Raw genomic sequence first — 26,207 nt, forward strand, 5'->3', positions numbered from 1 at the left:
TCAGATCTGTAAGTTTATTTTGCTCAATGTACGACGGCTACATAATGACTCACATTCATGATATTCCATCACTGAGGAAAAACTGCTAAGAATGGTCCGTGTGTGAAATAATTCCTTACAGAAACACGGAGTTGGAAAAATAATCACTGATTAGACCTTAAAAATAGTTCACTGCATAACATGACAAAAAGCACAAACAAAGGCTCATTCAAAGAACACAGTCATTGTTCTCCTACACTGTAATAGTTATAATTTCACCATGACAAACACCAGACATTAAGATTAAGCTAACACTGGTGTTTTCTTTTGCTTTTTTTTCCTTTTTAAAAACAAAATCATATATAATTGCATGTCACTATAGCAACATCCATAACAGATCAGTTTGTTACGATCACTATTTGGTAGAGCAAACTTTACCCCCGAAAGAAAAAAAAAAAAATAAATTAAAAAACTTTAAAAAATTTTTGAAGACTATTTTGTCATAGGAATACATAACATCTACAGTATAAGTTAATAAATTTCAAGCTACTGTATAGAAATACGACACTAGCATGCACAATATTGTATCAATAGAGTAATGGAGCAGTAATCATTTCACTGGAGAGACAGTATCATAGGCAAGTGCATCTCTTAAAAAACAAAAGAAACCATTCAAGCTGCTTAAAAATCAAGTCCCTGACCCCCACTCCGTTTGTAGCCCTCTTGTGCCATCTCTCCTGCATAAGTTTCCTAAAGCAGCCAGAGCAAAAGCTGAAAAGAAGAAGGAAAAAAAAAAAAAGATAGGTTTTGTAATTCCAGTAAATCACTTCCAAATTATACAGCTGGGACAACACTGCTCACGGGACACGAGGGTCGATCAAAGGAAGGTTAAGAAGCCTAAAGCGATCTTCCAGTCCACGGCACGTACCGGCACGGCGAGCGTCTCGCCGCGGGATGCTGCATGCCGTACACCCGGGGGATGCGCTCACGGGGCTGGGCGAGACTCTGCGGGCGAAGGCATCCCGGTCAGGAAACAAAAAAACCAAAAACCAACCAACCCGAAAGCTTTGCCGGCACAGGTGGCTGTTGGCCACAATGGCTGGTGGCCAAGCGGCGGCCTCAGCCCCACTCGCCCCCCCAGGAGTCGGGGCAGCGGCTTCGTTTGACCGCAGGGAGGGAGCTGGAGCCACGTCTCCCCGTGCAACCCGACAGCAGGAGCGGCTCGTACCGTGTGTGCAACACCACGACACGCTGTTTGCGGACTGACTCTCGAAAGGGACAATGAAAGCCTGTTTCCAAAATAAAATAAAGAAAAGGAAAAATAAGAATGCAGGAGTGCGATGTTTTTTTCCTTACTGCGCAGCTTTAGGTGAAGAGCCACGTGGCACAGCACTCCGCGAGCCAGAGAACAGCAGTGAACTTCCAACAACGATGTAAAAGTAAGAATTAAAAAGAAAGTTACTCAAAATGGGGTAAATATTACCTGCTAAGCAACTCAGATGCCCCGTCTCCCACCCCCAGCCGGATCGGACAGACTCGGAAAAGATTTTGCTAAGAAGAGAACTAAGTTCCTGGGCTCCCGATGGTTGATAGAAATGTCTATGATTGTAGCTCTTCCCTTGAGGATTTCTCTACCAAATTAGTTTCTAGGCTCCTGAAGTTCACTCATTACACCACAAGCTTCCCCAGGAGAAAGGAGAAGGCAGCCGGCTTCCCTGGTGACAAACAAGGGAGCCTGGGTGCCGGAGATCTGCTGACAAACCTCATGGTACAGTGGGAGAAAGTCAGGCAGAGTGAAATGGCAGTGCAATCCCTGAGGAAGCAGCTGTGGCACCTTAAATCAGGATGGTCTTTTGAAATACCAAACACAGTACATGACATACAGACCTGAATGCTCTTTTTTTTTATTTTTTTTTATTATTATTTTTTTTTTTATTATTTAAGTGGCATTTTAAGTTTAAACACTTCCCCCTTGTCTAATTAAGTTCTTAAACCTTTTGCTGTGGACTTAAAATAGTTGAAACAGCCGCTAGCCAAGCACCTGTTAAGCTGTTGACCAAAAAACTAGAGCAGCTTTGATGTTCCTCGGGCGGGCGGTCGGTCGGTCTTCTTGCCTTGGGCGACACAGAATAGCTAAAGCCAGTCCACAGGCGAGGACTGATCAGGAAGGCAAGCCAAAAGAACTAGCAAAAGAAAAAAAAAACAAAACCAAAACAAAACCAACGACAACAACAAAACAAACAGACAATCAAAGGCTTGATGTCATATGGCTGTAATGTAGAAATACTGTAAACTGCAATTTAGTGTTAATACTGTAAGCTACCCTAATAAATATCTTCAACAAACAAAGGGAAAAGATTGGATGGCCTAAATCCTGGGGCTTTGCAAGCCCCGAATTCTTTAGTTTTATTAATTTTCATTTTATTTTATTTTTTTTTTTAAATTCCTTCTCAATTTGGGGATTTTAAGCTACGCCCTGCCGAGCAGAGCGCTGCAGAGAGACGCCCCGCGACGTGGTACGGACACACGGCACTTGGACTGAAGAAACAAACGCACAAAGCCTTACTGGAACCACAGAACTCCTTTTTTTTTTTTTTGCGTTGCTTTCCTTAAAAACGAGGGCCATTCCATCCGCGCGAATTCGTCTTAAAACCCTTTTTATTTCTAGCGATAAAGTTAAATTAAAGACAGCTCCACTTGTATTAATAATCTACAGAACAGTCCATATGCCAGTGAGGCTGCTATTCCATACCAGCACAGCCAGCCTGACTTCCACTAGTGGTGTTTTGGCAAAAATGTCAACGAGGCAATCAAAGACAGGTTGTGGGGGGCCTCCCTGGGAAGGTGTCCCCTCCCTTTCCCTCCCCCACCCCTGACCCCCCCCCCCACTCGTGGGAAAAAAATAAAGACTGCAGTAGTTAGCATCAGCGTGCGGCTGCCAGTCCATCGGGGGGGTCTAGTTGTTGCCTTCTCCACCGTCGTCGTCTTGCTGATCGCTCGTCCAGAGCGTTAGGTTGTCGCGGAGGAGCTGCATGATGAGCGTTGAGTCCTTGTAGGAGTCCTCGTTGAGGGTGTCCAGCTCGGCAATGGCGTCGTCGAAGGCCGTCTTGGCCAGGTGGCAGGCCTGCTCCGGCGCGTTTTGGATCTCGTAGTAGAAAACCGAGTAGTTAAGAGCCAGACCCAGCCGGATGGGATGGGTGGGCTGCATGTGCTCCTTGCTGATCTCATGGGCTTCGCTATAGGCTTTCTCCGAAGACTCCACCACGGTCGCCCTCTTCTCACCGGTGGCCACTTCGGCCAGGTAGCGGTAATAGTCCCCTTTCATCTTCAGGTAGAAGACTTTGCTCTCGTACTGCGTCTCGCTGCAGTTCTTGATCAGGTAGTTGTCCAGCAGGCTCAGCACATCCTGGCACACCGCCTCCAACTCCTTCTCGATCTTCTCGCGGTAGGCCCGCACCATTTCTATCTTCTTCTCATTTCCATCGGCAGAGGTCTTCTGCTCGATGCTGCTAATTACTCGCCAAGAGGAACGCCGCGCCCCCACCACGTTTTTGTAGGCGACGGACAGCAGGTTCCTCTCTTCGTTGGACAGAGGCTCGTTCAGCTCCGTCACCTGCATCGAGAGAGGGAGAGAGAAGAGAGACACTTGGGTTAAGCCCCAGTCACTTGATGTTCCCATCACGCGTTCGGGTGTTCCCGTGCATCTCCAGCGAGACGCAGGAGAAGGCAGACAGCCAGCTCATAAATCATCTGGAATCCGCTCCCATCCCAGAGGGAGCTGGCTGGGAAATCACGCTGCGGTCCGGTACCTCGGCAAAAAGGGCGGGTTGGGTTTTATCTGAGATATTCTCCGTCTTTTAGCAGATCAGTGTTTTCCAGAATGAGAAAAATTCTCCAGGGAAGAGACGCCTTTCACCTGTGGGGTGAGAGTTGGACTTTGTGATGCAGGCGAGAGGGGACGGTCAAAGCAAGAGGGTGGAGATGGTCTAGGGTTACAAGCTAGCCGCATGGATTAACAATACCATAGCTACGGGGTGTCCATCTTTTCTGTTTCCCATAAGCACAGGGCACGCTTCCGAGATGCCTAAAGAATACGTTAGATGTTAAAATTACAGCTGCCTAAGGCATCTGCACAGATAAGCACTTAAAAGCTCACATGGTAAGAGTATGTTCTTCCCACACGGGATTTTCTTCATTGAGGATAACGGCGTTAATGCACAGCACCACTTCCACCTGCCTCTGACGCCGCGGCAACAGAGGGATTAAGGAGACACCGGAGCACAGAGCCGTTTCACCAGCAGGCTGCCAAACGCCACCTTGGCCGGTTTCAGTTACTGGGAAGCGTCACACTTGATATTGCAATAATCTCATTTCCAGCTCCCGCAACCCCGCAGCTGGCTGAAGCCACTCGGACAGCACCTGCGGCAACGGCCAGGCAGCCGGCCAACTGCTGCACCAGCTGCCCTGCCCTGGGGACCGCAGGCCAGCTCGGGAAGGGCTCGCACCCCTCCTTGACTCCATGCTGTGCCCCCTACGCAGGTCTCTGCGCCCTTGGAGCGGGTGCAGCAGCCCAGGACGCTGCGTCAGCCAGGCTGCTCCGCACAGCCGCCCGGCTTGGGGGTTACAGCTGCCAAGCGGCACGTTGAGCCTGGGTATTGCTGTTGTCCCCTCCCCGCAGGGTCTCACTGCCCCACTGCATACACACCCTGGGTTCGGCCGCGTGGCAAGCGGGCCAGCAGAGGAGGAACCTGCCAGCCTCCTCTCGGCAGCCACTTCTCACAAGGATTAGGTAATGATTTGGATGTGAAAGGCTTCTGCAAATACTGAGTCATTTTCACAAGCGTTTGCAAGGACAAGGTTTGGTCTGGGCCTAGATAACCACATTTATGGTGGTGATCAGGTGACCAAGGGCTCATGCTGGAAGGTGGAAGATGGTCCAGCCCAGGATCTCATTTGAGTGGCCTGGAATGACTCACCTTCGCTTATACCATATTGACCTGCTCATTCCAGCAACATCCACTCCTGCCTGCAGATCTCAACCACAGCCCGGCTAATCCTAAAACCAAGCCACAGCTAAGCCTTGGATTCCCACACAGCAAGCGGAGTACTCTGGTCTCTGATCCAGACCTCTGCTCCTTTCCTTGAGGCAGAGGCAGCAAGAAGAGCCTCCGCTCCCACCTCCCAATGTCGTGTAGCCCCACAAGATGCTCTACAGCCCAGCGGGGGAAGCAGCAAACAGCGACCAACCCACCTCCATACAAAAGCAGGTCTCACTGCGCAAACCAGGCACAACTGCCTTCTGTGTCATGGGCAAGAGACAGCTGAGGGACCAGGGAAACGGGTGCCACGCTAAAGAGGGCAGAATCTCCCGTGATTCTACCAGCAGTTGCCACTGATGCAGGACAAGGTGCACGGGGCAGCGTGCCGAGGCAGCTCGCAGCTTTCCTGCCCCAAGGTAAGCAGGGTGCGCGATGCCCGGGCCATCCAGCAGCTCCCAGTTGTCAGACTAACCCACATCCAGTAGCTCCCAGTGCTAGGAGACTAACCCACATCCCCCCGCTCCCAGCCAGGCTAGCGGCGGCTGTTTAACCACACAGCCCTGGGTTTCATGTGATATGCTGCTTCCCGCAGAGGGGCTGGGGCAGAGGCTCAGCCCTGCACGCAGCCCGACTACGATGTGCTAGAATACCCCTGGCAAATCATTTATATGCTGCCTGCGCAGCGCTTTAAGTTCAGGGGTCTCCAGTTGTCTGTATTTTTACAGGACTTAACAACCTTGAGATGACTCCATTCATTCTTCCCTCCGAGTGACACCTGCACACACATAAATTAAAGATACTGCGAGCTAAAAGCCATCTTTGAAAGACCCTGGAGCACAATGAAGGTGTCCCCTTGCCCTGGAGCCTGTGGATTGCCTATTCTTGGAGATACTGGAAACTTGAATAGGTTACTCAGGGGCTTCTCCCATCTAAGTTGCCCTGCTTTGAGTACAGGATTTGGGACTAGAAACATCCAGAAATCCCAACCTGACTTATTTTCTTACCTTCCAGCTGTAAACAGAGTGTCCAGCATCGACAGCTGCGCTACAAGAGACTCGTCGACTCCAACAGTTTTCTGTCCTGACATTGGTTGTGAAGGTTGATAACCACATGAGGTCTTGTTTTTAGCAAGACGCTCTCTGAGCGCAGACACCAGTTTTAAGTGTGGGCCAAGCAGGTGACTTTAAAGCTGCCCCCCAGCCAAGTCTGCAGATATTTGTCGCTGCAGAAAGAAGTAGATTTACCTCCTCTCACCAGAAGAGTCTTGCTGGAGGACAGATTTATTAAAACTACAGGGAGTTTCGTAGGATTAGCTTTGCCATAAACATTTTAAATTCGAAGCTATTAAGGATTACAGAAGAAAGTTGCCTGTCAAAATCCTTCCAACAAACCCGCTGACAGATGGAAGGTACACCTGTGGAGAAAGCAGATTCCTCTGGGGAGCTGGTGGGGAACTTATCAAAGCAGAAAGGGAGCCTCATTAACCATGTAACTCCTTTCTAGCGGTACCCAGGCTCCCAGTAAGGTAGAGCGCCGCAGAGATGCACTGCAGAGAAATGCAGAGGTGTAACACGGCTGGAGACAGACAGGGACCCTCAGCACTAGCGCAGGGAAGGGAAGGGGCTGCAATCCGCAAATATTTCAGTTTGTGACTGAACTGAGAGAAGAGGAAAAGAAAACCACTTGCATTCCCAGCAGGAAGAAAATGCGAGGTGCCCAGGACACTAGGTATTGGACATAGTAAGGTTAGGCTTAGCTGCCTTAATTAGTCTCTGGAAGGGGGAAAATACGTACCCCAGGTTAAGCTGCCTTTGAGAACTGCCATCATCCCTGCCCCTTAGTCTGCCCAGAACCTGCCCCGCTACATCTCAGCGCGACAGCTAAGCCGCTGCTGCCCGCCAGCCTGCCCCACTGCATCGCCGAAGGGGGAGCTTTGTCTCTGCGTGATCTGCCACAGTACATGTGGCACTCCAGCACGGGACTGCACATCACCATCACGCTGCTTTTGCCAGCAGCGCTGTACGGGTGAACGTCTCCAGCAGAAGGCCATCCAGAAACCACTGCTGCAACCTGTCAAGGGGATGCGGGTCTGTGCCTTCGCTGTAAGCCTCGTCTGGCCAACCAAATGCTGCATTGGATTTTTCCTTACACTGCAGGATACCAACACAAAGTGAGCTCAATCAAGCCAGAGGCTAAACAGCAAGCTCTGATATACTTAATTTATAGCATTGTATTGAACACCTCTGATGTAACATCAATATCCTGCATCCGGCATGGATTAGATCGTGGCAGTCACGTTATAAGCCCTTTCAGAGAATTTTTGCTAATGTTTGTTTCCATCATCCAGATTAATATTGTCAGAACCTCCCCCTTCTTAACTCAGACCCTGGAGGGGTCTCACCTCCCTTAAGAAGAGCAGCACCCTCATGTATAGACCAACGCTATGCGCATTAGGTCACCTAACGCCATTCCCAGCACTATCACATGGAATTAGAGACTTCGAATATCCAAAGAAATCTCAGTCTGACCTTGAAAGGGCTTGCCAGGAACACAAAGCCACCACCCTCTGCCTGGAAGTCTACCTACTCTCTGGGAAACTTAGGCATTTTGGGGTTTTACTTCCCTGATTGACAGCAGAGAAAAGCAGAACTTGCACTGCAAATCTCAGTAACTGTCAAGCCTCTCATTTCACCCTTCTGACCCTGCAGATCAGCGGGTGGGGGGTCAGGAGACACACGCAGCCGAAACAGAGTCAAGCCTTGCATGTAGCATAAGAAACCAAGTGCAAAGAGCTAGTCCACATGCTCACATAGCTAGAAACCTGACAGATGCAAGTCTTCTAGCTATTTTAGGGGGAAAAAAAAAAAAAGCGCCTTTTTCACTTTCCTTTCTGCTTCTTCCCCCCAGACAAGCCCAGCCTGCAAGCCCAGCCGCAAGACTGGCTCGCTCTTTATGCGGAGCAGCAGAAGACCTCAGCTGCGGTGCCTCTCATTTCCCAATTAGTCTGCAGGCAATGGTCATACGTGCAAGAGCTTCCCCCATGCCTGTCACAGCACGTGGCACATGGGCCTGGAGCCAGACCCTTCACACACTGCAGGCAGCCCTGTGCTCGGCAGAAGCAGAGGAGAAGACACCTAGCCAGAGAGTGCAGGTCCACACTGGGCTCGGCATGGAGCAGCCTACACCGGCAGGCTTTGGCTTGGAGGCACGCTCCATCACCAAGCTTGAGGACGCTGCCAAGTTCCAGTCTCACCAGTTCCTGCAGCCTTTGAGGGCGCAGCGTCAGCACCACCAAGACTCAAGTACCCTAAAGCCACAGGGATAGTCCAACAGTTCCCGTTGGACAAAAACTACTGGAAGTTTAGGGTTTCTACTGCTTGAGAGTCCAGAGTTCTGTACAAATCAAAGCCCTCTGATTTGCAATGAAGCTCTTTGGAGGCAGCATGATCTCAGAGAAGGTTCTCCCGATTTCTGTCCTACAGCTGTGAGCTCTGACTCAGCGCTCTGCCCAAAACCTGGCCGGCTCCCAGCGTGCCCAAGTATCACATTGCAGCCAGTTCAGCCTCACACAGAGAAGCCAGGCAGCACGCACAACTTTACCTGCCCCTGATGTCAAGGTCCATGCTCTCCAAAAGCCCAAGGGTTGGTCCTACTGCACCTTCTTTCCAGAAGTATCCTAATTATCAGTCTTTTTTGAGACCTACAGGGGCAGCCAGCAGGTTAGTTTGCTTACAGGGCTTACTCCAGGACTCTTATTCTCCACTTCTCACCTTGTATCAGTAGGTCTGAAGTAATCGTTTCTCAGTACATCATGAAATAACAACTTTTGAGGACGCTTCAGCAGCTGCAATGGAGATCCATCACAGGATTTAGTTTTACCTCTTTATCCTTACACACATGGATTTTCACTTCTTTTTGTAACTAAATGCCCACCCGTTTATGACTCCTACCAAGCTTTGATGTCTTATCTTAAAGCATACAGTAGAGGAAGCTGAGCAGACCCCGACATTCTTCCTTGGGGAATACCATCAACATCTGAGAGTTTAATCCATGTTATAAGCCTCAACACTCTTGCTTTTCTGATTGCTTCGAAGAGACCCCAAGTCCCTGAAGACATTACACATCTACAAAGGAGCCAAGCTTTCCTGGAGAGAGAGAGGCAACCATGAGAACCTCAAACTGTCCACTGAGAACAGCTTTTGAACACCACCAGATCTCCTTTTGCACCAGGATACAAAAGAGCCATCTCCTCCTCAGCACTTGTGTTTCCTCTGTTCTATCTACAGCTTCTGCACCGTGTAATTAAGTATGTTATCTCTCAACAGAAACCCTCACAATTGCCTTGTTTTCCTTCACATGCAGCTTGTTAGTCACACTGAGGTCTGGCCTGAAGGTCCCCTTTTCTGTTTCGTTGTTTTAAAAGGCAAATGTGCTTTTGAAACAATGTTCTGGCCAGAAGTCCCACCACTGAAATTCTTACTTGGTCTGAAGCCACCAGCAAGGGGAGCAACCAGCACATAACCACTTCAGGCTCAAGCAGCCGATAAATGTTCAGGACTACCTGCAGCCACGCTACTTTCCCCCTCCATCTCTAGCCACCGTCTCATGGTGGGACCCCATCACGCGTTTTCCAAGCGCCAGAACAGCTTCAGCAGCCCAAGTGCTGTCATTTTGTAAGTGACAGGCCAGACAGACCACCTGGTTTTTCTGTCCCCATCTCACTCTACATCAAGCTTCTGAAGAAATGGCTGCTCTCGAGCACATTAAATTGTCACCATTACCTGTTGGCTTGATTACGGCCATGACTAGATGTTGCACAACCTCGTCAAGAACAGCTTCTCCTTGCGTGCTCCAGAGCAAGCTGTCCTATGACACCATCGGAGCAGGTGGAAAGATGCTTTTCTTAAGCACTGGCCTACTTCAACGCAAAGTAGGCGTGTGTTAAACCAGACCTAAATCTAAAATCTTACCAGATTTCACTGGTTTGGGTGTTTTTCCCCCGTACTTTAGTCTTCTCTCCCATGTCACACTTCCAAAATGGAAGTCCTACCATAACGCTATCTCTCCGTGCCAAGCCCCTCCGCCACCCTCTCTGCTCATGTTTTATCCCTGCGTGGCTAGGGGGATTTTCAGCTGCAGGTCCAGCCCTTCCTCTCCTCTCAGGCAAGACCAGAAAAGCACAGGCAGGCTGCGGGCAGAAGTTAGTTCCCCACCGCTGTCTCCTTTGCCTGTTTCAGTATGAATAATGGTATTCTAGTTCCCATTTTTAAGCTGGAGCGGCTGGCTCTCATCGCAGGACAGCAGCTAAAAGCACATGGGACTGTTCTGCCATTACGTTTCAAATTGCTCCAAGTCCATCAAGGACCAGTGTCTGCAAAGGAAGATTGTTTATGGCTTGTAGCATAACTGGATCTCAGAGGCTACTTAGGCACTCTAGACACCGATTAGGATTTCTGCATGCTCCTACAGCCAGCAGCGGCTTTCATCCCACCATGCAGCCTTCATTATTTAAGGCGACTTTGAACCACCCGAGACAAAGTCTTCAAATTGGAAGGGAGACGTGAAAATCAAGACTTAATTTATTTCATTGGCCTCTGTAGCTTAACAACTACTTAAGCCAAAGTGAATTTCATCACGCTACACACAGGTTTGATCAGTCCTTGGAGCCTGCAGATCTACTCTGGTTTCAGTCTGGCTCTGATGGATTTTAGTTCGAGAAAAAGCAAGTTTCAACTACTTGGGTCATTCCTGCATGTAAAAGGCCATAAGGGAGCCAAAGCATGAAAGCCAGTGGTACAGCAGGGCTCTAAGCTGTTCCTGTTCTGCACTTGGTAGCAGCATTTCATGTACCGCCCCTTATCTGCAGCACTGCAGTCCCAGCATTGGGTCTAACGGCTCAAGTTTTCCCTGCTGCAGAACACCTGAGTGCCACCGATTTGCTTCGCCAGCTTCTTCTGCAGCTTTTGAGATAAGGCCAACACAAGGAAACATCCGCTTGCCTTCCCGGCATGTTATTGGACCTTGCAATCTGCCGTGGCTATGGAGTTAACTGAGGGCAGCCCAGACACATCGCAACAACCAGCATGGACATCGTGAATGCTCTTCGAATGCACCAGCGTAGGTCTACAAAGTGTTTCTGAATTAGATTGCAGAGCCTTGTAGCACAGAGCTGCTCCTATAGCCAGTATCTGCTTTTTGAGCCATTAAGGAATTAAAGGCAAAGTTCTTCTTGTCTTACTTATTAACACCCTGATTCTTGTTAGCCTTACCGAAAGACAGGCTATTAAAGATGAAGAAAACGGGTCATAGGACAACTTGTGTCACTGTCTTGCTGCCATTAGCTGCCTCGTACCTATTAAAAACTCTTGGGAGAAATAATCAACCTCTGTTGGGCTGGTGCCTTCCGGCCACCAGATGGAGAAAGCAGCAAGTCGAACCACATCAGTCCCAGCATTTAAGAGGACTGTCACTCAGGGCTCATCACACCGTCTCTGGCAGATGGGATACCAGCACCTTTTGCCTGCTAACTACAACGCAACAGAAGGGATGTCAAGCTATCTGTTCCCCAAGATATGGCAGGCTGGCAAGCATCATCTGTCCAATTTTGCGTTTCTGCAAGCACCTTAGCAGCAGCCCAGGATCACCACCCTGCTCCATCACCCAACAGCCCAGGGAGCTCTCCTGCCTTGGATTATCCAGTCTGTTCCTTGCCGATATGCCCTTTCTCCAAACTTTTTGCAAAGCATGTGGAAGACCAGTGTCACAGCATGCCACTGCCGTGGGAGCTCAGACGTGCTCCTGGAGCGTGCCAAAAGTTTTAGGAGCTCTGAGTAGATCCTTTTGAAAGAAGAATGACAATTCAGTGATTTCTGTAGGCTCTTCTGGGCTTCATTAAACTTCTCTGGATGCAAGCTGAGAAGCTCTTGAAGAGTAACTGCAGCTCTTTCCTCAACAGCTTTTCTATACAAGTTTAAAAACTTGATTTCCCCCCCCCTCCCATTCAAGCATTAGTATTCTTCAGAAAAGTCCATCCACTCACAGGCTTTTGAGCTGAAGCAGCCATCCATGGGATGACCACTGGTCATTTCCAGAGCCTTGAGACTTGGTCAACGTGGGGGAAGACTGACTTTCCCCCCCTCCCTCCAATTTATGAAAAAACAAAACCAAGCTAGACAGACTTCAGGGACTCCAGCACGTGAGCAGGGATACACTAGAAAATGAATCAAGTTTCATGTGGAGAGGGTGTTTAGTGATGCTGGGAGCGTTAGCTGCTTAAAGACTTACCTCACGGCTTCTAAGAGTACTAATCTGGCTCAGACATTAGTGCTTCCCTGCTCACCTCCAGCCCCACTGCCAGGCACCCTGCCACCAGATCATCAAATCCTCCCTGGAGCTTCAAATGCCAGGCCAACACGAGGTGCTTGTCCTTAATCAGGGGCTCAAAAAATGACAGCATTATGGTGTACCCATGACCTCTATTTGAGTTGAACAAAGCAGAGAGAGGAGAGATCACATGCCATGGGCAGGACACCCTGAGAAAGGTTGACAACAAGTTCTGGCTGCTGAGGGAGCCTGCTCCTGGGTCTGCTGGAACAGGATGAACTGGGCAGCTCTTGGCTGCTTGCATGGCTTCCTCCTGCATGGAAGAACCATCGCTATCTCAGCGGCTGGCCAGCAGGATGAAATAGGAGAAGCTGCAACCATGCAAAGAGACCCTGCAGCTAGCGCAGAAGGTTTTAACCGCTTCATGTCAATACCCCAAAGGCTTTGGGAAAGTCTGCTTGTCACACATCAAGGCATGGTTCTGGAAATATTAAAAAACAAAACAAAAAAAACCCCACAACACCAAGATTTTTGCTCTAGGTCTTTTGGTCTGCAGAACCAGCAGTTCCTTGCAGCATCTGAAACATGTTTTGCCAGATTAAGCAAGAGATTTTCCAGAACACCCAGGTGGACTCCAGCATGCCAGCTCCACCATAGGTTTAATTTCCGCACCAGCGAGTAAGGTGATTATCCCTCCAGGTGTACTTTACCCTCCCACTGCTTCAGGGATTTCAGGCTTGATCTTACACACCTCTAGCAAAGACAATTTTATTTAATTCCTTAAATTAACTTGCAGAAGAGAAATTCAAGTTTTTGCTCTGGCAGCTTTCTGGAGCACTGCAACCAATTTTAAATTACGAGGAGGGTCACTTTACTGTTCTAGCTCTGACTGTGGATTTAAGTACCCTCGCCTGGCTCCAGCTATCTCCTCCCAGTCCTCTTTTAAAGCCCAGGGGACTACTACCACAGATTTGATCTCAGTTCATCACAGGTGACAGAGCCCCTCAGGCGCCGACGTCTTGACACCACCAAATGCAAGAAGCCAAGCTCCCAACGTCAAGGTAATGAAATATTCATCCCACGTTAACAAAGCCCAACCGCATAAACAGGCAAAGCTCCGACGCCTTCCTCAGCTGGGTGTAAATCAAAGGCTGTTAATCTTCCCCCAGTTCTCATTCACTGCTGAATACTAAGCATTAGTCTTTTACAAGTGCAGATCTCCTACAGCAGTTCTCAAGTGTATCTGTTAGCAAGAAGCACAGCAACAGCTTCTCCAACTACTATTAATAAACTTTATGCTGCAGAACACAACTGTCCAAACAACGTGTCCATCAGCAGCCTCGTTAACGCTGAAGCTGAGACTTCTCGCTGGTATTTTTCTAGAGCCTTGCTGAAACCATCTTAGAGAGGAATCAGAAGCACACTGACATGCCAAGTAGCTTTGCCTGGTACGTAAGCAAAGATACATCCCAAGCAAGCCAACGCATCCAGTAAGATCAGAGGGAATTTGCAAACAATTAAGGAATGTTTTGTACTTTGAGTCCCTGCAGACTTGCGTTTGTCCAAGTGCAGCTGCCTCAAACACCCGCAGACTGACTCAATTCTAACATCTCCTTTACAGAAGAAAAACATTAAGTACTCTAATCCCTAATCTGGGGATCACTTTAAGGGAATCTCATGGCCATCATCACTGACGTGTTCTCTGGTAACTCTCCTACTGCTATTAACTAATGCACTGCCCTTGGTGACTAGATTACCAGTTTGAGGCCAAAAATCAGGTTTGTTTAATACCTAACTGAGCATGTGCTGGGTCATTCCAGAGATGTGACTAAATCCGGGTTAGTGCAGAAAAACCGGAGATTGAGGGAAGTTTGTACTTAAATAGGCAGAGACAAAGGCTTTTGTTTCACCAGCTACACGAAGGCATTGCTTTTGCGCGACAGTCTCATCAGTGTTTCCTGCAGCCTGAGGACTGCTGCCTCATCACTTCAGCTCATTTTTCCAGAATTTACCATTTCTGAGCGTTTCCAGATCCCACCAAGCAAACCGGCACTGCAACCAGGGTGAGACTCCTGGGTGAACATCAAGCCCAGCACTCCACCAGCCCCAGCAGCTCCCGCCTACCGGAGGGGCTGGAGAGACACGGCAGCTTGGGCTCGCCATCATTGTGCACTCAGAGAAGCCGGACAAAGCCATCCTGCTGCCAAGCTCCTCCCCAGGGAGGCTCCCCATCCAGACCCACGGGTAGGAATCCAACATCTTGACATCCGGCCTCTGGAGAGAGGAATCAGGCCTCTTACTTAAAAAAATATAATAATATAAAAATGAAGAGCAGAATGACAGTCCTTTTGTCACCATTTTTTCCTTCATTTTCGGATGGGAGGAGGGACTTTGCTCATTAGACCAAGCAGCCAAGGGAATGAGCAAGATCAAGCTGGCTGTGACAGCACTGGCCGTGCCCAGCCGAGCAGATGACACACCACCAAGTTAGACAAACCCCACAGCCAGCTGGTCGCAGGTCCACATCCTTCCCCTTTCCCCACTTGCTCCAGAACAAGCACAAATTTGTGAAATCCCCCACAGCTGCTCAAAGCTTGCTCTGCTTTGGAAGGGGGAAGGTGGGAGGAGGCAGAAGCAGAGACCAGGAGGGACCTCAGCAATGCCACTGCACCCCCTGCATCCTGCACAGGAGAGCACGGCCGTGCTCCCGCGCAGCCTCACTCATCTTGCAGGGTCCTCCACCACCCACGTGGAAACACACAGTGCATTCAGACAGCACCGTGCAAGCCGTGGGCTGGATTCCCACAAAGCCATTTTGTCTCCACAGGGGAAGAAGAGTTTCCCCGTCTGCAAAGACCAAAAAACTGCACAGGCAGAGCCTGGCAGCCAGCAGCCATGGCAGAGCATTTCATCTAACTACCACCAGCATGAAACCGGCCGTGGCTATTTATCTGAACAGCATCCTGAAGTCAAGCCGAAGGTTTCAAAGGTCAAAAGACAAAACCACTGTATCTTCAGCAGTACAGCGACTAATTCACAGCTATCTCCACTTCATTTTAGCAGGTGCTAAAACGGGTTGCCAAGCTATCGCTTTCCAGCGGCGACCATCGCTTGCAGAACCGAATCAAGTAAACACTTGCTACTGTTTTCATTAAATTTTTGCTTTCCAGACATCAGGTTGCCATTCATCCGCAGTCACATGAATCTAATAGGAGGGAGGGAGACTTCAACCAAGGTCAAGTTTGGTTAGTTACCTTTGCAGTAAAGAACAGAAGTTGGTTAAAGCTTTCGGCCTTACAGAAAGGAATAACAAAGGCTTGGACAGCAAAGGAAAGAAGGTCTAAGCTGGCTCCAAACCAGTTAGCACAAAAATACTTGTAACAGCATTAACTTTGGAAAAAGCTATCTTCAGCTGCAGAGCACTGGAGCGTAGAAGAGTGCCTGGAGGTATCAAGGGTGCATCAGCTATCCAGAGACAACCAAAGCCCTGCATCACAGCTTTGCCACAGTGAAGCGGAAGATGATGCCTGTATGCTATCAAGACTGTCAATGGAGAAATGCTTGGGAAGCCAGGCAAATCCTGTTTCACTCTGCTTTGTACCGCAGTCATTCCAGTACGTGTTCACATTTCACTGTCAGTCACAGGTGAAGAGGTAGAACTGGGCAGAAACACAGTAGGCAGCTTCAGATCCACAGAGTCCTAAATGCCCCAGACACCGACCCTACCTCGGGTCAGACCGTTGGCATTTTCCAACCCCCTCTTCCTCTGTACCTGCCTCTGAACAGCCTGGTGTCTGGCTGGGACACAGGGAGCAGCTAGCCCTGGTCTGAACCAGTCTGACAGTCCTTTTTCCCTTCCCTGACAGACTGGTATTGAGCTCCCAAGATGCTACTCACCTGTGCCAAGGGAGAGAAGCAGCACCGAGTCCGGCAGTGCTCTGCATCCAAGAGCATGTCCGAGCTCAGACAAAGCCACCTCCTAAGAAGCAGCTAGTTACTCAAGCTTTGGCAGTTGGACACACAAAAGCTTGGACTGTTTCTTTTTCCTAAATATGTACCCTTGCACATGGTTTACTTGGCATGAAGCTGCTCATAACAGAAGCTGAAGAGTTGTAGAGTTCATGCATTATACCCTGCCAGATACCTCACCGTCCATGGAGGTTTCTCCAGATGCAAAGCCATGGCTACCACTCTCCTCTCCCAGCCCCTGCTCCATCAGCTGCACCCTGAGACATGTTTCTTCTTGTATCCTCAACAGTCACGGCTACTACATCAATTCCTAACTACGGGTATGCATCAATCAAATGGTAAATGTGACAAGCACATCTCTTCTCTGATGCCTCGTGGCATGAAGACCTGCACACTCAGTGCCTCACCCCACCCAAATCTGCAGTTCCACAACACCCAGCCAGGCTGCTCACCCCTCTCAGAGCACTTACTGAACCCAAGGGAGCACAAATTCTTTAGAGATCTAAGACAGAAGACTGTATCCAAGGTTAAGTGACAGCTCACCAGGACAATGATACCAGAGGCCCCTGAGCACGCCAGCTGACAAAGCTCCCACCGTGTGCATTTTGCCCTTGCAGAGTCCTTTCTTTGGCACAGCTTCAGCCCACCCCAAATGGCACAAACCATTCCATCCTGGCATTTCAGCAGGAGGCAGAAGAGCAGCTTGCTGGTACAGCTGGAGTCCTCCATCCGTGCACCATCCTGCACATGCTGACATCTTTCTCCATCTCCATCCTAGCTGTGCTTCTTCCAAGCACGTAACACCCCAGTATGGAGTGGTGCAGTGAAATATCAGCCTCTGAAAATCCTTGTACTTATGATTGCGAAGGGGCTTGGGGGCACCCATCAGCCTGGGAACAAAACCCTGGTCCAGCCCAGGCCTCCTCATGGGCTACTGAGGACCATCAGGTCACTTTTACTCCACCTCCCTGATCTTAAGCTCTGCAAGGCTGAGACTTTTCATTCCTACCCAGAAAGGCAAGCTGACCACGCTCCTGACCAGCTCTAATGCTGTTGGACCAGACACAAGAATGGTAACAGCTTAAAATGAAGCAGTCCAGTAACACCCAGTGAAGAAGAGATGGGGAAGAGGAAAAAAATATAACGGGGATCCTCAGATAATGGAAAATCTTCCTTCTACCAGTAGCAGAAGGCGAGGAAGAAGCACATTCCTCATCTCCCCTCATCACAATCCAGATACCAGAGAACGGCCATGGGTAGTGCCAGCCATAACGAAGCAGAGGAGGCAGAAGGATACAACACAATTATCTGGATTGCCATCACTTCTCTTGCAAGCACCATCCAGCACACTCATGAGAACTGCTAAGAGGATGCCAAACAACATCATCCAGTTCAGAGGAGACAAGCCAAGAACAGAGCGTATATGTTCCAGAGGGGCAGGAGTTTTCAATTCAGAAAACACTTTTGGAGATGAAGTTCTGTGGTTGCCCTCGAAATGCTGCTCCTGCAGCTTCTAGCAAGCACAAGTTCACATCAGCAATGCCCAAAGAGTCTATTTCAGAGAGCAATGTTGGGATCAGATGGTTAACAAAGCTCGGGCAGGTAGGGCTTGTCCATATTATATTATGTATATTATTATTGTATATTATGAAGCTTATTTGGAGTTCCCCCCCCCAAAAAGTCTCCTGTGAGCCAGTCATCTTTAACCAAAAGCAGCAGCGCAAGAAAGAAGAGGGGGGGGGGGGAAATATCAAGACAACTCGACCAACCCTTTTGCTCTTTCAGGGTTAGCCATCATCCAGAAGACCTACTGGCTAAGCCCAAAATATCTAAGGGTTCTTGGAGAGCCCTCGCCCAAGAGCTTCACTGCTTCCATGTACTCCAGAGATCTGCAGAGGATTCAACAGCTATATTCTCCATCACAGCCTCAGTATCACTTTTGTTTAGCTCAAAAAGAGCAATTTTTAATCAAACCCATACCTGGCTGTTAACACTTGGCCAACTGAGAGAAACCCACCATGGTCTCACAAGTCAGGGGCTTTTCCTAAAGCTCATAGATAAAGATTTACCAGGATCTTAAAGGGGAATTTCTAAGAGCTTGAGCTGCTGAAGCCTCACCAGTTAATACAGCTAATGTGTGCAGTGCCCACCGCGCTTCCATACAGGGCATGTTGCTACCTGTCTGTGGCTTGAGTGCGACTCAGCCTACCACTAGAAGGTCCTGAGGCTGATTTATGCAGAGACAACACACGCTGTGAACCGTTACAAGGTCGGGAAGCGCGGCAGGATGGCAGCTCCTGAGAGCAGCCATTCTGCCCTGACCCCGCGAACCTCCGGGAAGGAAGCCCTGCTCATGAGTCACACTGTCTCAGAGCCCCACCACCATCACTCAGGTCTGAGCAAGCCCTCGCTGCTAAAGGGCGAGAGGAATGCTCCTCGATGTGCAAGAGCAGGTTGGGAAGCACACAGCCATGCAGCCCCATGCTGCAGTGGTCCAGGAGGCACCACGAGGCTGAGCAGCATTCAAGACACCTGCAACAAGAGGCAGAGGCAAGAGCATCGATACAGTCATTAGATGCCAACACACCCTCTCTCCACTGGAAATGATTTCTCCAAAGCCTTCCCAGGCCCCCCGGGAAGTGCTACTATAGCAGCTCACCACACTCCTTGCTCCCTTCCTACCATCACAGATGGTTTGCCCAGCACTACTCCTGGAGAAGCCTTTCCACCTCACCCTTTTGTCTCATCTACACTGCAAAGCGGAAAACAGCTAATCATCCTTGCTCCATTCCCCTGGGACTCTCCAGATAGGAGGGATTTGTGTTACTCCCCCTCTTTCCAAAGGCGAGCCTGCTATCTGCATGAAGCCCCGCTATCTGCGCCAACCTGGTCACTGGGTGTGGAGGACGATAGCCTGCCAGGCTGGTGAACAACATGGCAGAAGCCCCATACCCTGTGTGCCAGAGAAGGCCCGCGGTTCCCCACGCTTGCTCTCTTCCTCCACCCACAACGGCCATTTACTGCACCAAGACCCAGTTGTGTCTAAAGCTTGGGCAGCAGCCATCTGCTTTTCAGCATCTCCAGCGTTCACTCCTCCACACCCACCACCATCGCAGCTGATGGTCCTCACATACAGCACAGCCACAGCCCTGCTGAAAAGGCTGGGTCCCCCAAAGTCAAGTAGCCAGGTGTTCCCCTCACAGGGGACCTTCAGGTGGGCTCACGGACTCTGCCATATGATCCCATACCTACATGGTACGTAGGTGCAATATAGTAATCCTTCTCCATCCTTTTTAGGTGACTTATTTCCTATAAACGTTATTGCAATCGTCTCGGTTGTTCACTTGTGTATCGCCCAACCCTAAAGGTCTTTGGGAAGACACACGCTCTGCTCCCCAGGCAGCACCTGCCGGGGGCTTGGCAGGGCTCCACCACTGAAAAGCCTCCAGCAGCATCACCGTTCCCCAGCTAATGGGTATCGATCCACAGCCCTGGCACTGGGTCGGGCAATAAACCCTTTTTGGAGCTGAACCAGACAAAAAGGCAGCTCGCTTCAGCCACAGGCACTGCGGGCAGCAAAAACCCAGCGGGCTGGGAAGGGAACGACTGGTGCTGCTTGGGCACAGGCTCGGTTGGGATAGCAAGCCCAAGGCCAATGCCTGCCTACTGATCAGTGGACACAGCCACTGTCCTAGGGACCAGCAGGGAGCTTTCCTGCTCTCCAACACATTATAGAGCTGACTGTGCCCCCAGACAGCGCTGAGGTGACAAGGGATATGACCAAGGTCATGCAGCCCAGCCCCATCATCCTTCCTGGGTGCAGCATCACCTTCTGCTCCCTCTGGCAGGAGAGGGGACCATCTGCTGTGTTTTAACGAGACTCCCCAGTAAACCTGTCACATTCGTAGACCGAAGAAGCCGTCCTGCTCCTGCTGCAGCAATGTGACTGCACATACCAATTAGGGGCACTGACGGCTGGCAGTTGCAGCAAGGAAGGAGCTAGAACTTCTTATTTATTTTTATATATATATATATATATAAAAATAAGTATTTGGAAGAAACTATTGTGATCCAGTACATCACTGTGGCAAGCAGCACTGGGTGAATCAGCAGACAGCAAGAGCCCTAGTAAGTCATTTCCATTTTAAACTATTAAAATAGCACAGAATCAAAGAATCACACAGAATCACAGAATGGCAGGGGTTGGAAGGGACCTCTGGAGATCATCTAGTCCAACCCCCCTGCCAGAGCAGGGTCACCTACAGCCCTTCAGCACAGGCTGCAGGCAGGGCTGAGGTTTCCTGAACAACATGCCCGGCTGCCATGTCACCACCCATGGGGGGACCACCAGAATGCAACAGTGAGATCACGCTGCAGGAAAATGAAGCCCTTTTATGCACATCATCATCATGCCAGGCTTTAAAGGAAAGCCGTCCAGCATTTCTCAGCAGGGCGTCAAGGAAGCAAAGAGGACAATTAGCTTTAGAGGGCAGGAGAAAAAACGACGACGACCACGGGAATGCTTCTGCATCACCTTCGCTAGACGCAGCCTGCATGCTCTCTGCTACCACCTGGGTGCATTGCAGCTTGGACCATCGCATATGACATCACTAGGCGTTGCTACGGAAATGAGTGCGAGGTCATCAGCCTCCCGCACAACTGGAGCTGGGGGATGGGCGGCACACAGGAGGGTGACAGGGATAACCGAGTGTGACATGCCCATCACCGCCAGACCGACCGCGCCAGAGTTTGGGCAGTGTCGTGCAGAAATGAAGAACAAAGCTCTGCCTTTTGTTTGCTGTCACGGGAGGTGTCAGCACTCCCACTGTGAATCATTTTCTTACGGCCAAACTACACGGCAACTGATAAGCGGCATTAGCCCGGGTTACTGTTTCATCAGGGCCAATAAGGACTAAAAGGGAAAAAAACGTATATATAATCTCTAATAACACCTTTGGTTTAAACACCGACACCGGGTAAGCAGGCTAGGGAAATTCGCCTGACGGGAATACTGCAACACGGCTGTGCGTCCCAGGCATATCCCTGTTGGCTTTGTCATAGCGGCTGTATTATCCGTAGGAAGTGAGCTGTAGGATCTGCTCACACAGCAGGCTTTGCTTTAAAATGAATAGATGCCATTATCAGAAAACGGTATAAAAGCCACAGTGCAGCAGAGGAATAGCCCGGTTGGTTTAATATGATAATATCTTGTTCTGATTATCCGTATTTCATTTCTTGATAAGACATCTCCTCCCTCCCCGTTCTTAGGCTGTGACAGTTTTGTCTGTTTGATAAATGCAAGGTTATTGACAAAATGGTGCAATATGGGCAAACAGAGCTGCACCCACGGCAGACTGCGACATTCCTAGATCAGCATTCACTTTTCATCAGCCAGGGAGGACACCCCAGCTCCTCGCAAAGGTTCAGACCTGACTAAGAAGACAAACATAAAGAACAGTTTTCCCCTTTAAAGCACCCCCTCCCTCCCTCCACCCAGTCTAGCCTCTCTGCAATATGACAAATGCAGAATCTTCTGGAATGACTTGATCCTGCCTCCCACGATTGCTTTGTTTGCAAGATCAGATCAGAGATATGGCTTTTTTCCCCTTCTTATATTGTCAAAATGTCAGTATTGAAGGGGAGCGTTCAGTGTCACAAATCAGATCAGCCTGCTATATGCAGAGTCTTTATTTTAAGAGCATGAAATGAATACAACATGACTCAATTCATAAATCTCCAACCAAGTGCAGTAAAAATAAGAGCTTTGGCAGCGAAGGGGCTCCCGATCTTTGGGGTCACGAGCACACACCAGCCTCACCGACTGCGCGCGGGAAGGGATGCACGGGAGCGATGGCGGGGGGGTATTTCAGCAGCAGGGAGAGGTGTGCACGCCAACCCCCCCCCCCCCCCCCCGCCTTCCCTCCGCAGGGTTCCCTGCAGCCTCGCCCCGCAGTGGGGGGGCAGAGAGATGGGGGCACGGCAGAAAATATGTGGGGCAGGACAGGGGGGCTGGTACGAGGGGAGAGAAGGTGAGGCAGGGAGGTGATGTGTGGGGCAGGGTGAGGGCTCTAGGACAGGGGAGAGTGTGTGTGGGGCAGAGCAGGGGGCAGCAGGACAGAGGAGGCAATGCGTGAGGGCTCTAGGGCAGGGGAGAAGTTGTTGGGGGGCAGAGTAGGGGGCAAGAGGACAGGGGGGAGGGTGCATGGGCAGAGCAGGGGGCAGCAAGGCAGGGGAAAGGATGTGTGGGGGTCTCTAGGGCAAGAGAGAGAACGTGTGGGGCTGGGTGGGGGCTCCAGAACAGTGGAGAGGATGCATAGGGGGTCTCTAGGGCAGGGCAGAGGGCATGTGGGGCAGAGTAGGAGGCAGCAGGACAAGGGAGAGGATGTGTGGGGAGCTCTAGGGCAGCGGAGAGGATGCGTGGGGCAGAGTAGAGGACAGCACGACAGAGGAGAGGATGCGGGGCAGGCTCTAGGGCAGGAGAGAGGATGCGGGGGGCAGAATGGGGGGCAACAGGACAGGGGAGACAATGCGTGGGGGGCTCCGGGGCAGGGGAAAGGGTGCGTGGGGGCTCCAGAATAGGGAAGAAGATGCGGGGGGGGGCTCTAGGTCGGGGAATGGGAGTCAGGAGAGAGCAGGGTGTCCCTGGGCGGGGAAAGGCGAAAGCAGCAGGAGCCGGCGCGGGGGTGCCGAGGGCAGCACAAGGGCCGGAGCCGGACGGAGGGACGGCGAGGGTCCGGGGCCCGCACACCCCCACGCCCCCCCCGCCCCGCGCCCCATCCCAGGCCCACCACCCACCGGGAGCGGGCAGCACGGGAAAGGCGAGGGGAGCGCGGAGCCGGGGTGGGGGGGGCTGTGGGGAGGGGGTGAAAGAGAAAGGCCGACGGCCACGGGCCGAGACTCACGTTCTTCATGGCGGCCGCCATGTCGTCGTATCGCTCGGCTTGCTCGGCCAGCCGGGCCTTCTGCACCAGCTGCTCGCGGTCCACCATCTTCGCGGGGCCGGGGGAAAAGGGTGAAGAGGCTGCGGGCTCCGGGAAGAAGGAGGAGGAGGAGAAGGAAGGAGGAGGATGAGGAGAAAGGGCGGCGACGGGAGGAGGAGGGCGAGCGGGCGGCTCCCGGCGCTGCTGAGGCGACGGCGACGGCTGCACCCGGTGCTGTGCGCGCGCCGCGGGCCACCACAACCCCCCTGCGCCCCGCCCCGCCCCGCCCCGCCCCGCCGCACGACGCTCCTGCGCGGGGCACGACGGGAGATGGAGTCCTCGGGGGGGCGCGGCGGGACCGCCGCGCCCCCCCGAGGACTCCATCTCCCGTCGTGCCCCGCGCCGGAGCGCTCCCCCCACCCACCCCACCCCTCCCACCTCTCGGCTCCGCCCACCCCGCGTCCCGCCGGCGGCCTGTGCTGATTCACCGGGAGCGGCCCCCCGGGTGGGCCCGGCTCGGCACCCCAGTGGGGACACGGGGCCGTCGCGCCACCCACGGGGCGATACCGGCGGGCTGGGCACGGTCGTTGGGGTGGGCAGCGTCGTGGGATGGGCGCACGCGTGGCCTAGGCCTGCTCGGGGCCTGGGCCCACGCACAGACCTGACCCACGTGTGGCCTAGGCCCACTCGTGGCCTGGACCCACTCGTGGCCTGGACCCACTCACAGACCAGAGCCACACACAGCCTGGGCCCACTTGCAGCCTGGACCCACTCAGCCCAGGCCAACCCAGCCCAGAGTCACTCACAAACCAGCCCCACTCATGGCCTAGGCCCACTCACAACCCAGACCCGCTCACAGCCCGGACCCACCCACAATTTGGACCCGCATACAGGCCAGACCCACTCTCAAACCAGGCCCACTCAGGGCCGAGGCCCACTCGAAGCCCAGACCCACTCACAACACGGACCCACTCACAGCTTGGGCCCACTCGCGGCCTGGACCCACTGACAAACAAGACCCACTCACAACCCGCACCTGCTCACAGCCAGGACTCACTCACAATTTGGACCTGCGTACAGCCCAGACCCACTCACAAATCAGGCCCACTCATGGCCTGGGACCACTCACGGCCTGGGCCCACTCACAGCCCGGACCCACACACAGCCTGGGCCCACTCACAAACCAGACCCACACGCAGCCTGGGCCCACTCATGGCCTGGGCCCACTCACAATTTGGACTCGCACACAGCCCAGATCCACTCAGAGCCTGGACCAACACACAACCCACACCCACTCAGCCTAGGCCAGCCCAGCCCAGCCCCACTCACGGCCTAGGCCCACGCACAGCCCAGACCCACTCACAACCCAGACCCACTCACAGCCTGGACCTGGACCCACTCACAACCCAGACCCACACCCAGCTCAGACCCACACGCAAGCCCGGACCCACTCACAACGCAGACCCACTCACAGCCTGGACCCACTCACGGTCTGGACCCACTCATAAACGAGCCCCACTCACAACTCGGACCCACACCCAACCCAGACCCCCTCACAGCCCAGACTCACACAATCCAGGCCCACTCAGCCCAGGCCCACTCACAGCCAGGTCCCACCCCCAGCCCAAGCCCACCCAGGGCCACCATCCACCCTGGCCAACACAGGCCCGCAGCCCCATTGGCGTGGCCTTTGCCACGCTGCCGGGCGGCTGGGGGCTGCCCTGGCGCTGGGGCGCTCCCCCAGGTTACCCTCCACACCCACAGAGGGCCGTGGGGTCTGTGACACCGTGACGGTGCTGGGCCAGCCTGCGGTGACACAGCTCGGGGCAAACAAGTGCCCCTTGTCCCCTTTCCCATGCCGTGGGATGTGGTCCTCCCCGCTGAGCTGCGGAGGAGAGCAGCCCCGCCGAAGAGCCACGCTGGATAATTTATGAGTGGGCAGCTTGGGAGCGCGGTGCGCTCCCTCATCAATAACGCATGAAATAAAAGCGCACGTCCGCTCCGGCCTAGCAGAGCTTCTGCTGTGCATTAGGAACTCCATTAGGAGCCATCAGAGATCCCGTTTTCCTAAAAAGCCGATGGATAAAGTGATGCTGGGAGGACGCTGCAGCACTGGGGGAAAGGAGAGGGGTCTGATGAACGGAGCCATGGCCTCGGCCACGTGGCTGGGGACAAATTGGTTTGGAAATGCTGACAGTGCTTTGTGACGGCAAGTAACACCGTTTTGGCATGAGATCTCCATCTTTATTGTGGTTTTAGCACTGCTTTAAGAATAACCAAGGATTGTATCGAATGGATTTGTTTTACACAAAATACTTCTTTGTTTACAGCTTCTGAGAGCAGGAGGAATCACGCCTTCTGAGAAATAAAACTAGAAATACGCCCAGATCCTCTCTATTTCCTCCCTAAAATAAACCGCTGTCTCCTTGCTCGCCTCCCCGGCCTCACACCCCGCGGCACACGTGGTTCTGGAGAGAGAACAGCCTTTGTGCCCGGCCTTTGTTTACCACCACGGCTATCCCAAGGAGAGCGCCCGTAGACAAGGGCAGTTTATTCCTCTTTCCTGAGAATGGGGCATTCATCCTTCTGAGGAGGCTCGCCATCGTCTCTGGAGAGCTCAGCAGCGGGTTTTTGCGTTGTTTTCTACATGACGCCAGCTTTGGGGAGAGCATTTGAGTAAAAAAATGGAGAATCCAAGAGAATATTAAAGTAGGTCGTGGATCCCAAACTGGTTTTTCAGCTATTGCTGCCATCAATAGTCTGGAGGTATCTAGGAATGCCATGGGGCATCACCCAAGCCGAGCAGGACTATCACATCTCCGGGTACGGACCAGAGCGGAGGTGCCTGCTCATCCTGGACACCTCTTAAGTGATGCTGCCACGTTTGGGTTGGATGTATGGTGCCTCTCCCTTGGAAAAAAATAATATTGGCCCTTGGGTACAATTCCTGGATTCTCACGGACAATATCGAACACAA

At 51.8% G+C, this 26,207-nt stretch overlaps 1 protein-coding gene across 7 annotated transcripts; it reads right to left on the reverse strand.

The window, feature by feature from the left end:
• YWHAG (tyrosine 3-monooxygenase/tryptophan 5-monooxygenase activation protein gamma) lies at positions 1–23,492 on the reverse strand. Of its 7 annotated transcripts, none has more exons than XR_008467762.1 (4): positions 23,213–23,492; positions 2,021–3,592; positions 1,208–1,268; positions 1–984 (listed from the first exon to the last, which is right to left on the reverse strand). XR_008467762.1 is itself a non-coding variant. In XM_054209235.1 (2 exons), exons 1-2 carry the CDS (start codon positions 23,297–23,299, stop codon positions 2,936–2,938), a joined length of 744 nt encoding a protein of 247 aa, XP_054065210.1. In that variant the 5' UTR covers positions 23,300–23,492; the 3' UTR covers positions 1–2,935. The 7 variants fall into 7 exon arrangements, 1 of the variants encoding a protein (XP_054065210.1); XR_008467761.1 differs by having other exon boundaries at positions 1–750; positions 908–984; positions 1,208–3,592; XR_008467763.1 differs by lacking the exon at positions 1,208–1,268.
• Between the last annotated feature and the right edge of the window lie 2,715 nt (positions 23,493–26,207).

Source organism: Rissa tridactyla, chromosome 7 (assembly GCF_028500815.1).
Source record: "Rissa tridactyla isolate bRisTri1 chromosome 7, bRisTri1.patW.cur.20221130, whole genome shotgun sequence".
In the NCBI taxonomy this organism is placed as follows: Eukaryota; Metazoa; Chordata; class Aves; order Charadriiformes; family Laridae; genus Rissa; species Rissa tridactyla.

What these genes read in the sequence shown, in the direction of transcription:
- YWHAG (XM_054209235.1), bottom strand. Translation starts at nt 23,299, where the DNA reads ATGGTGGACCGCGAGCAGCTGGTGCAGAAGGCCCGGCTGGCCGAGCAA. An exon ending in TGGCGGCCGCCATGAAGAAC is followed by an intron (nt 3,593 to 23,212) that starts GTGAGTCTCGGC and finishes CTCTCGATGCAG; the next exon opens with GTGACGGAGCTGAACGAGCC.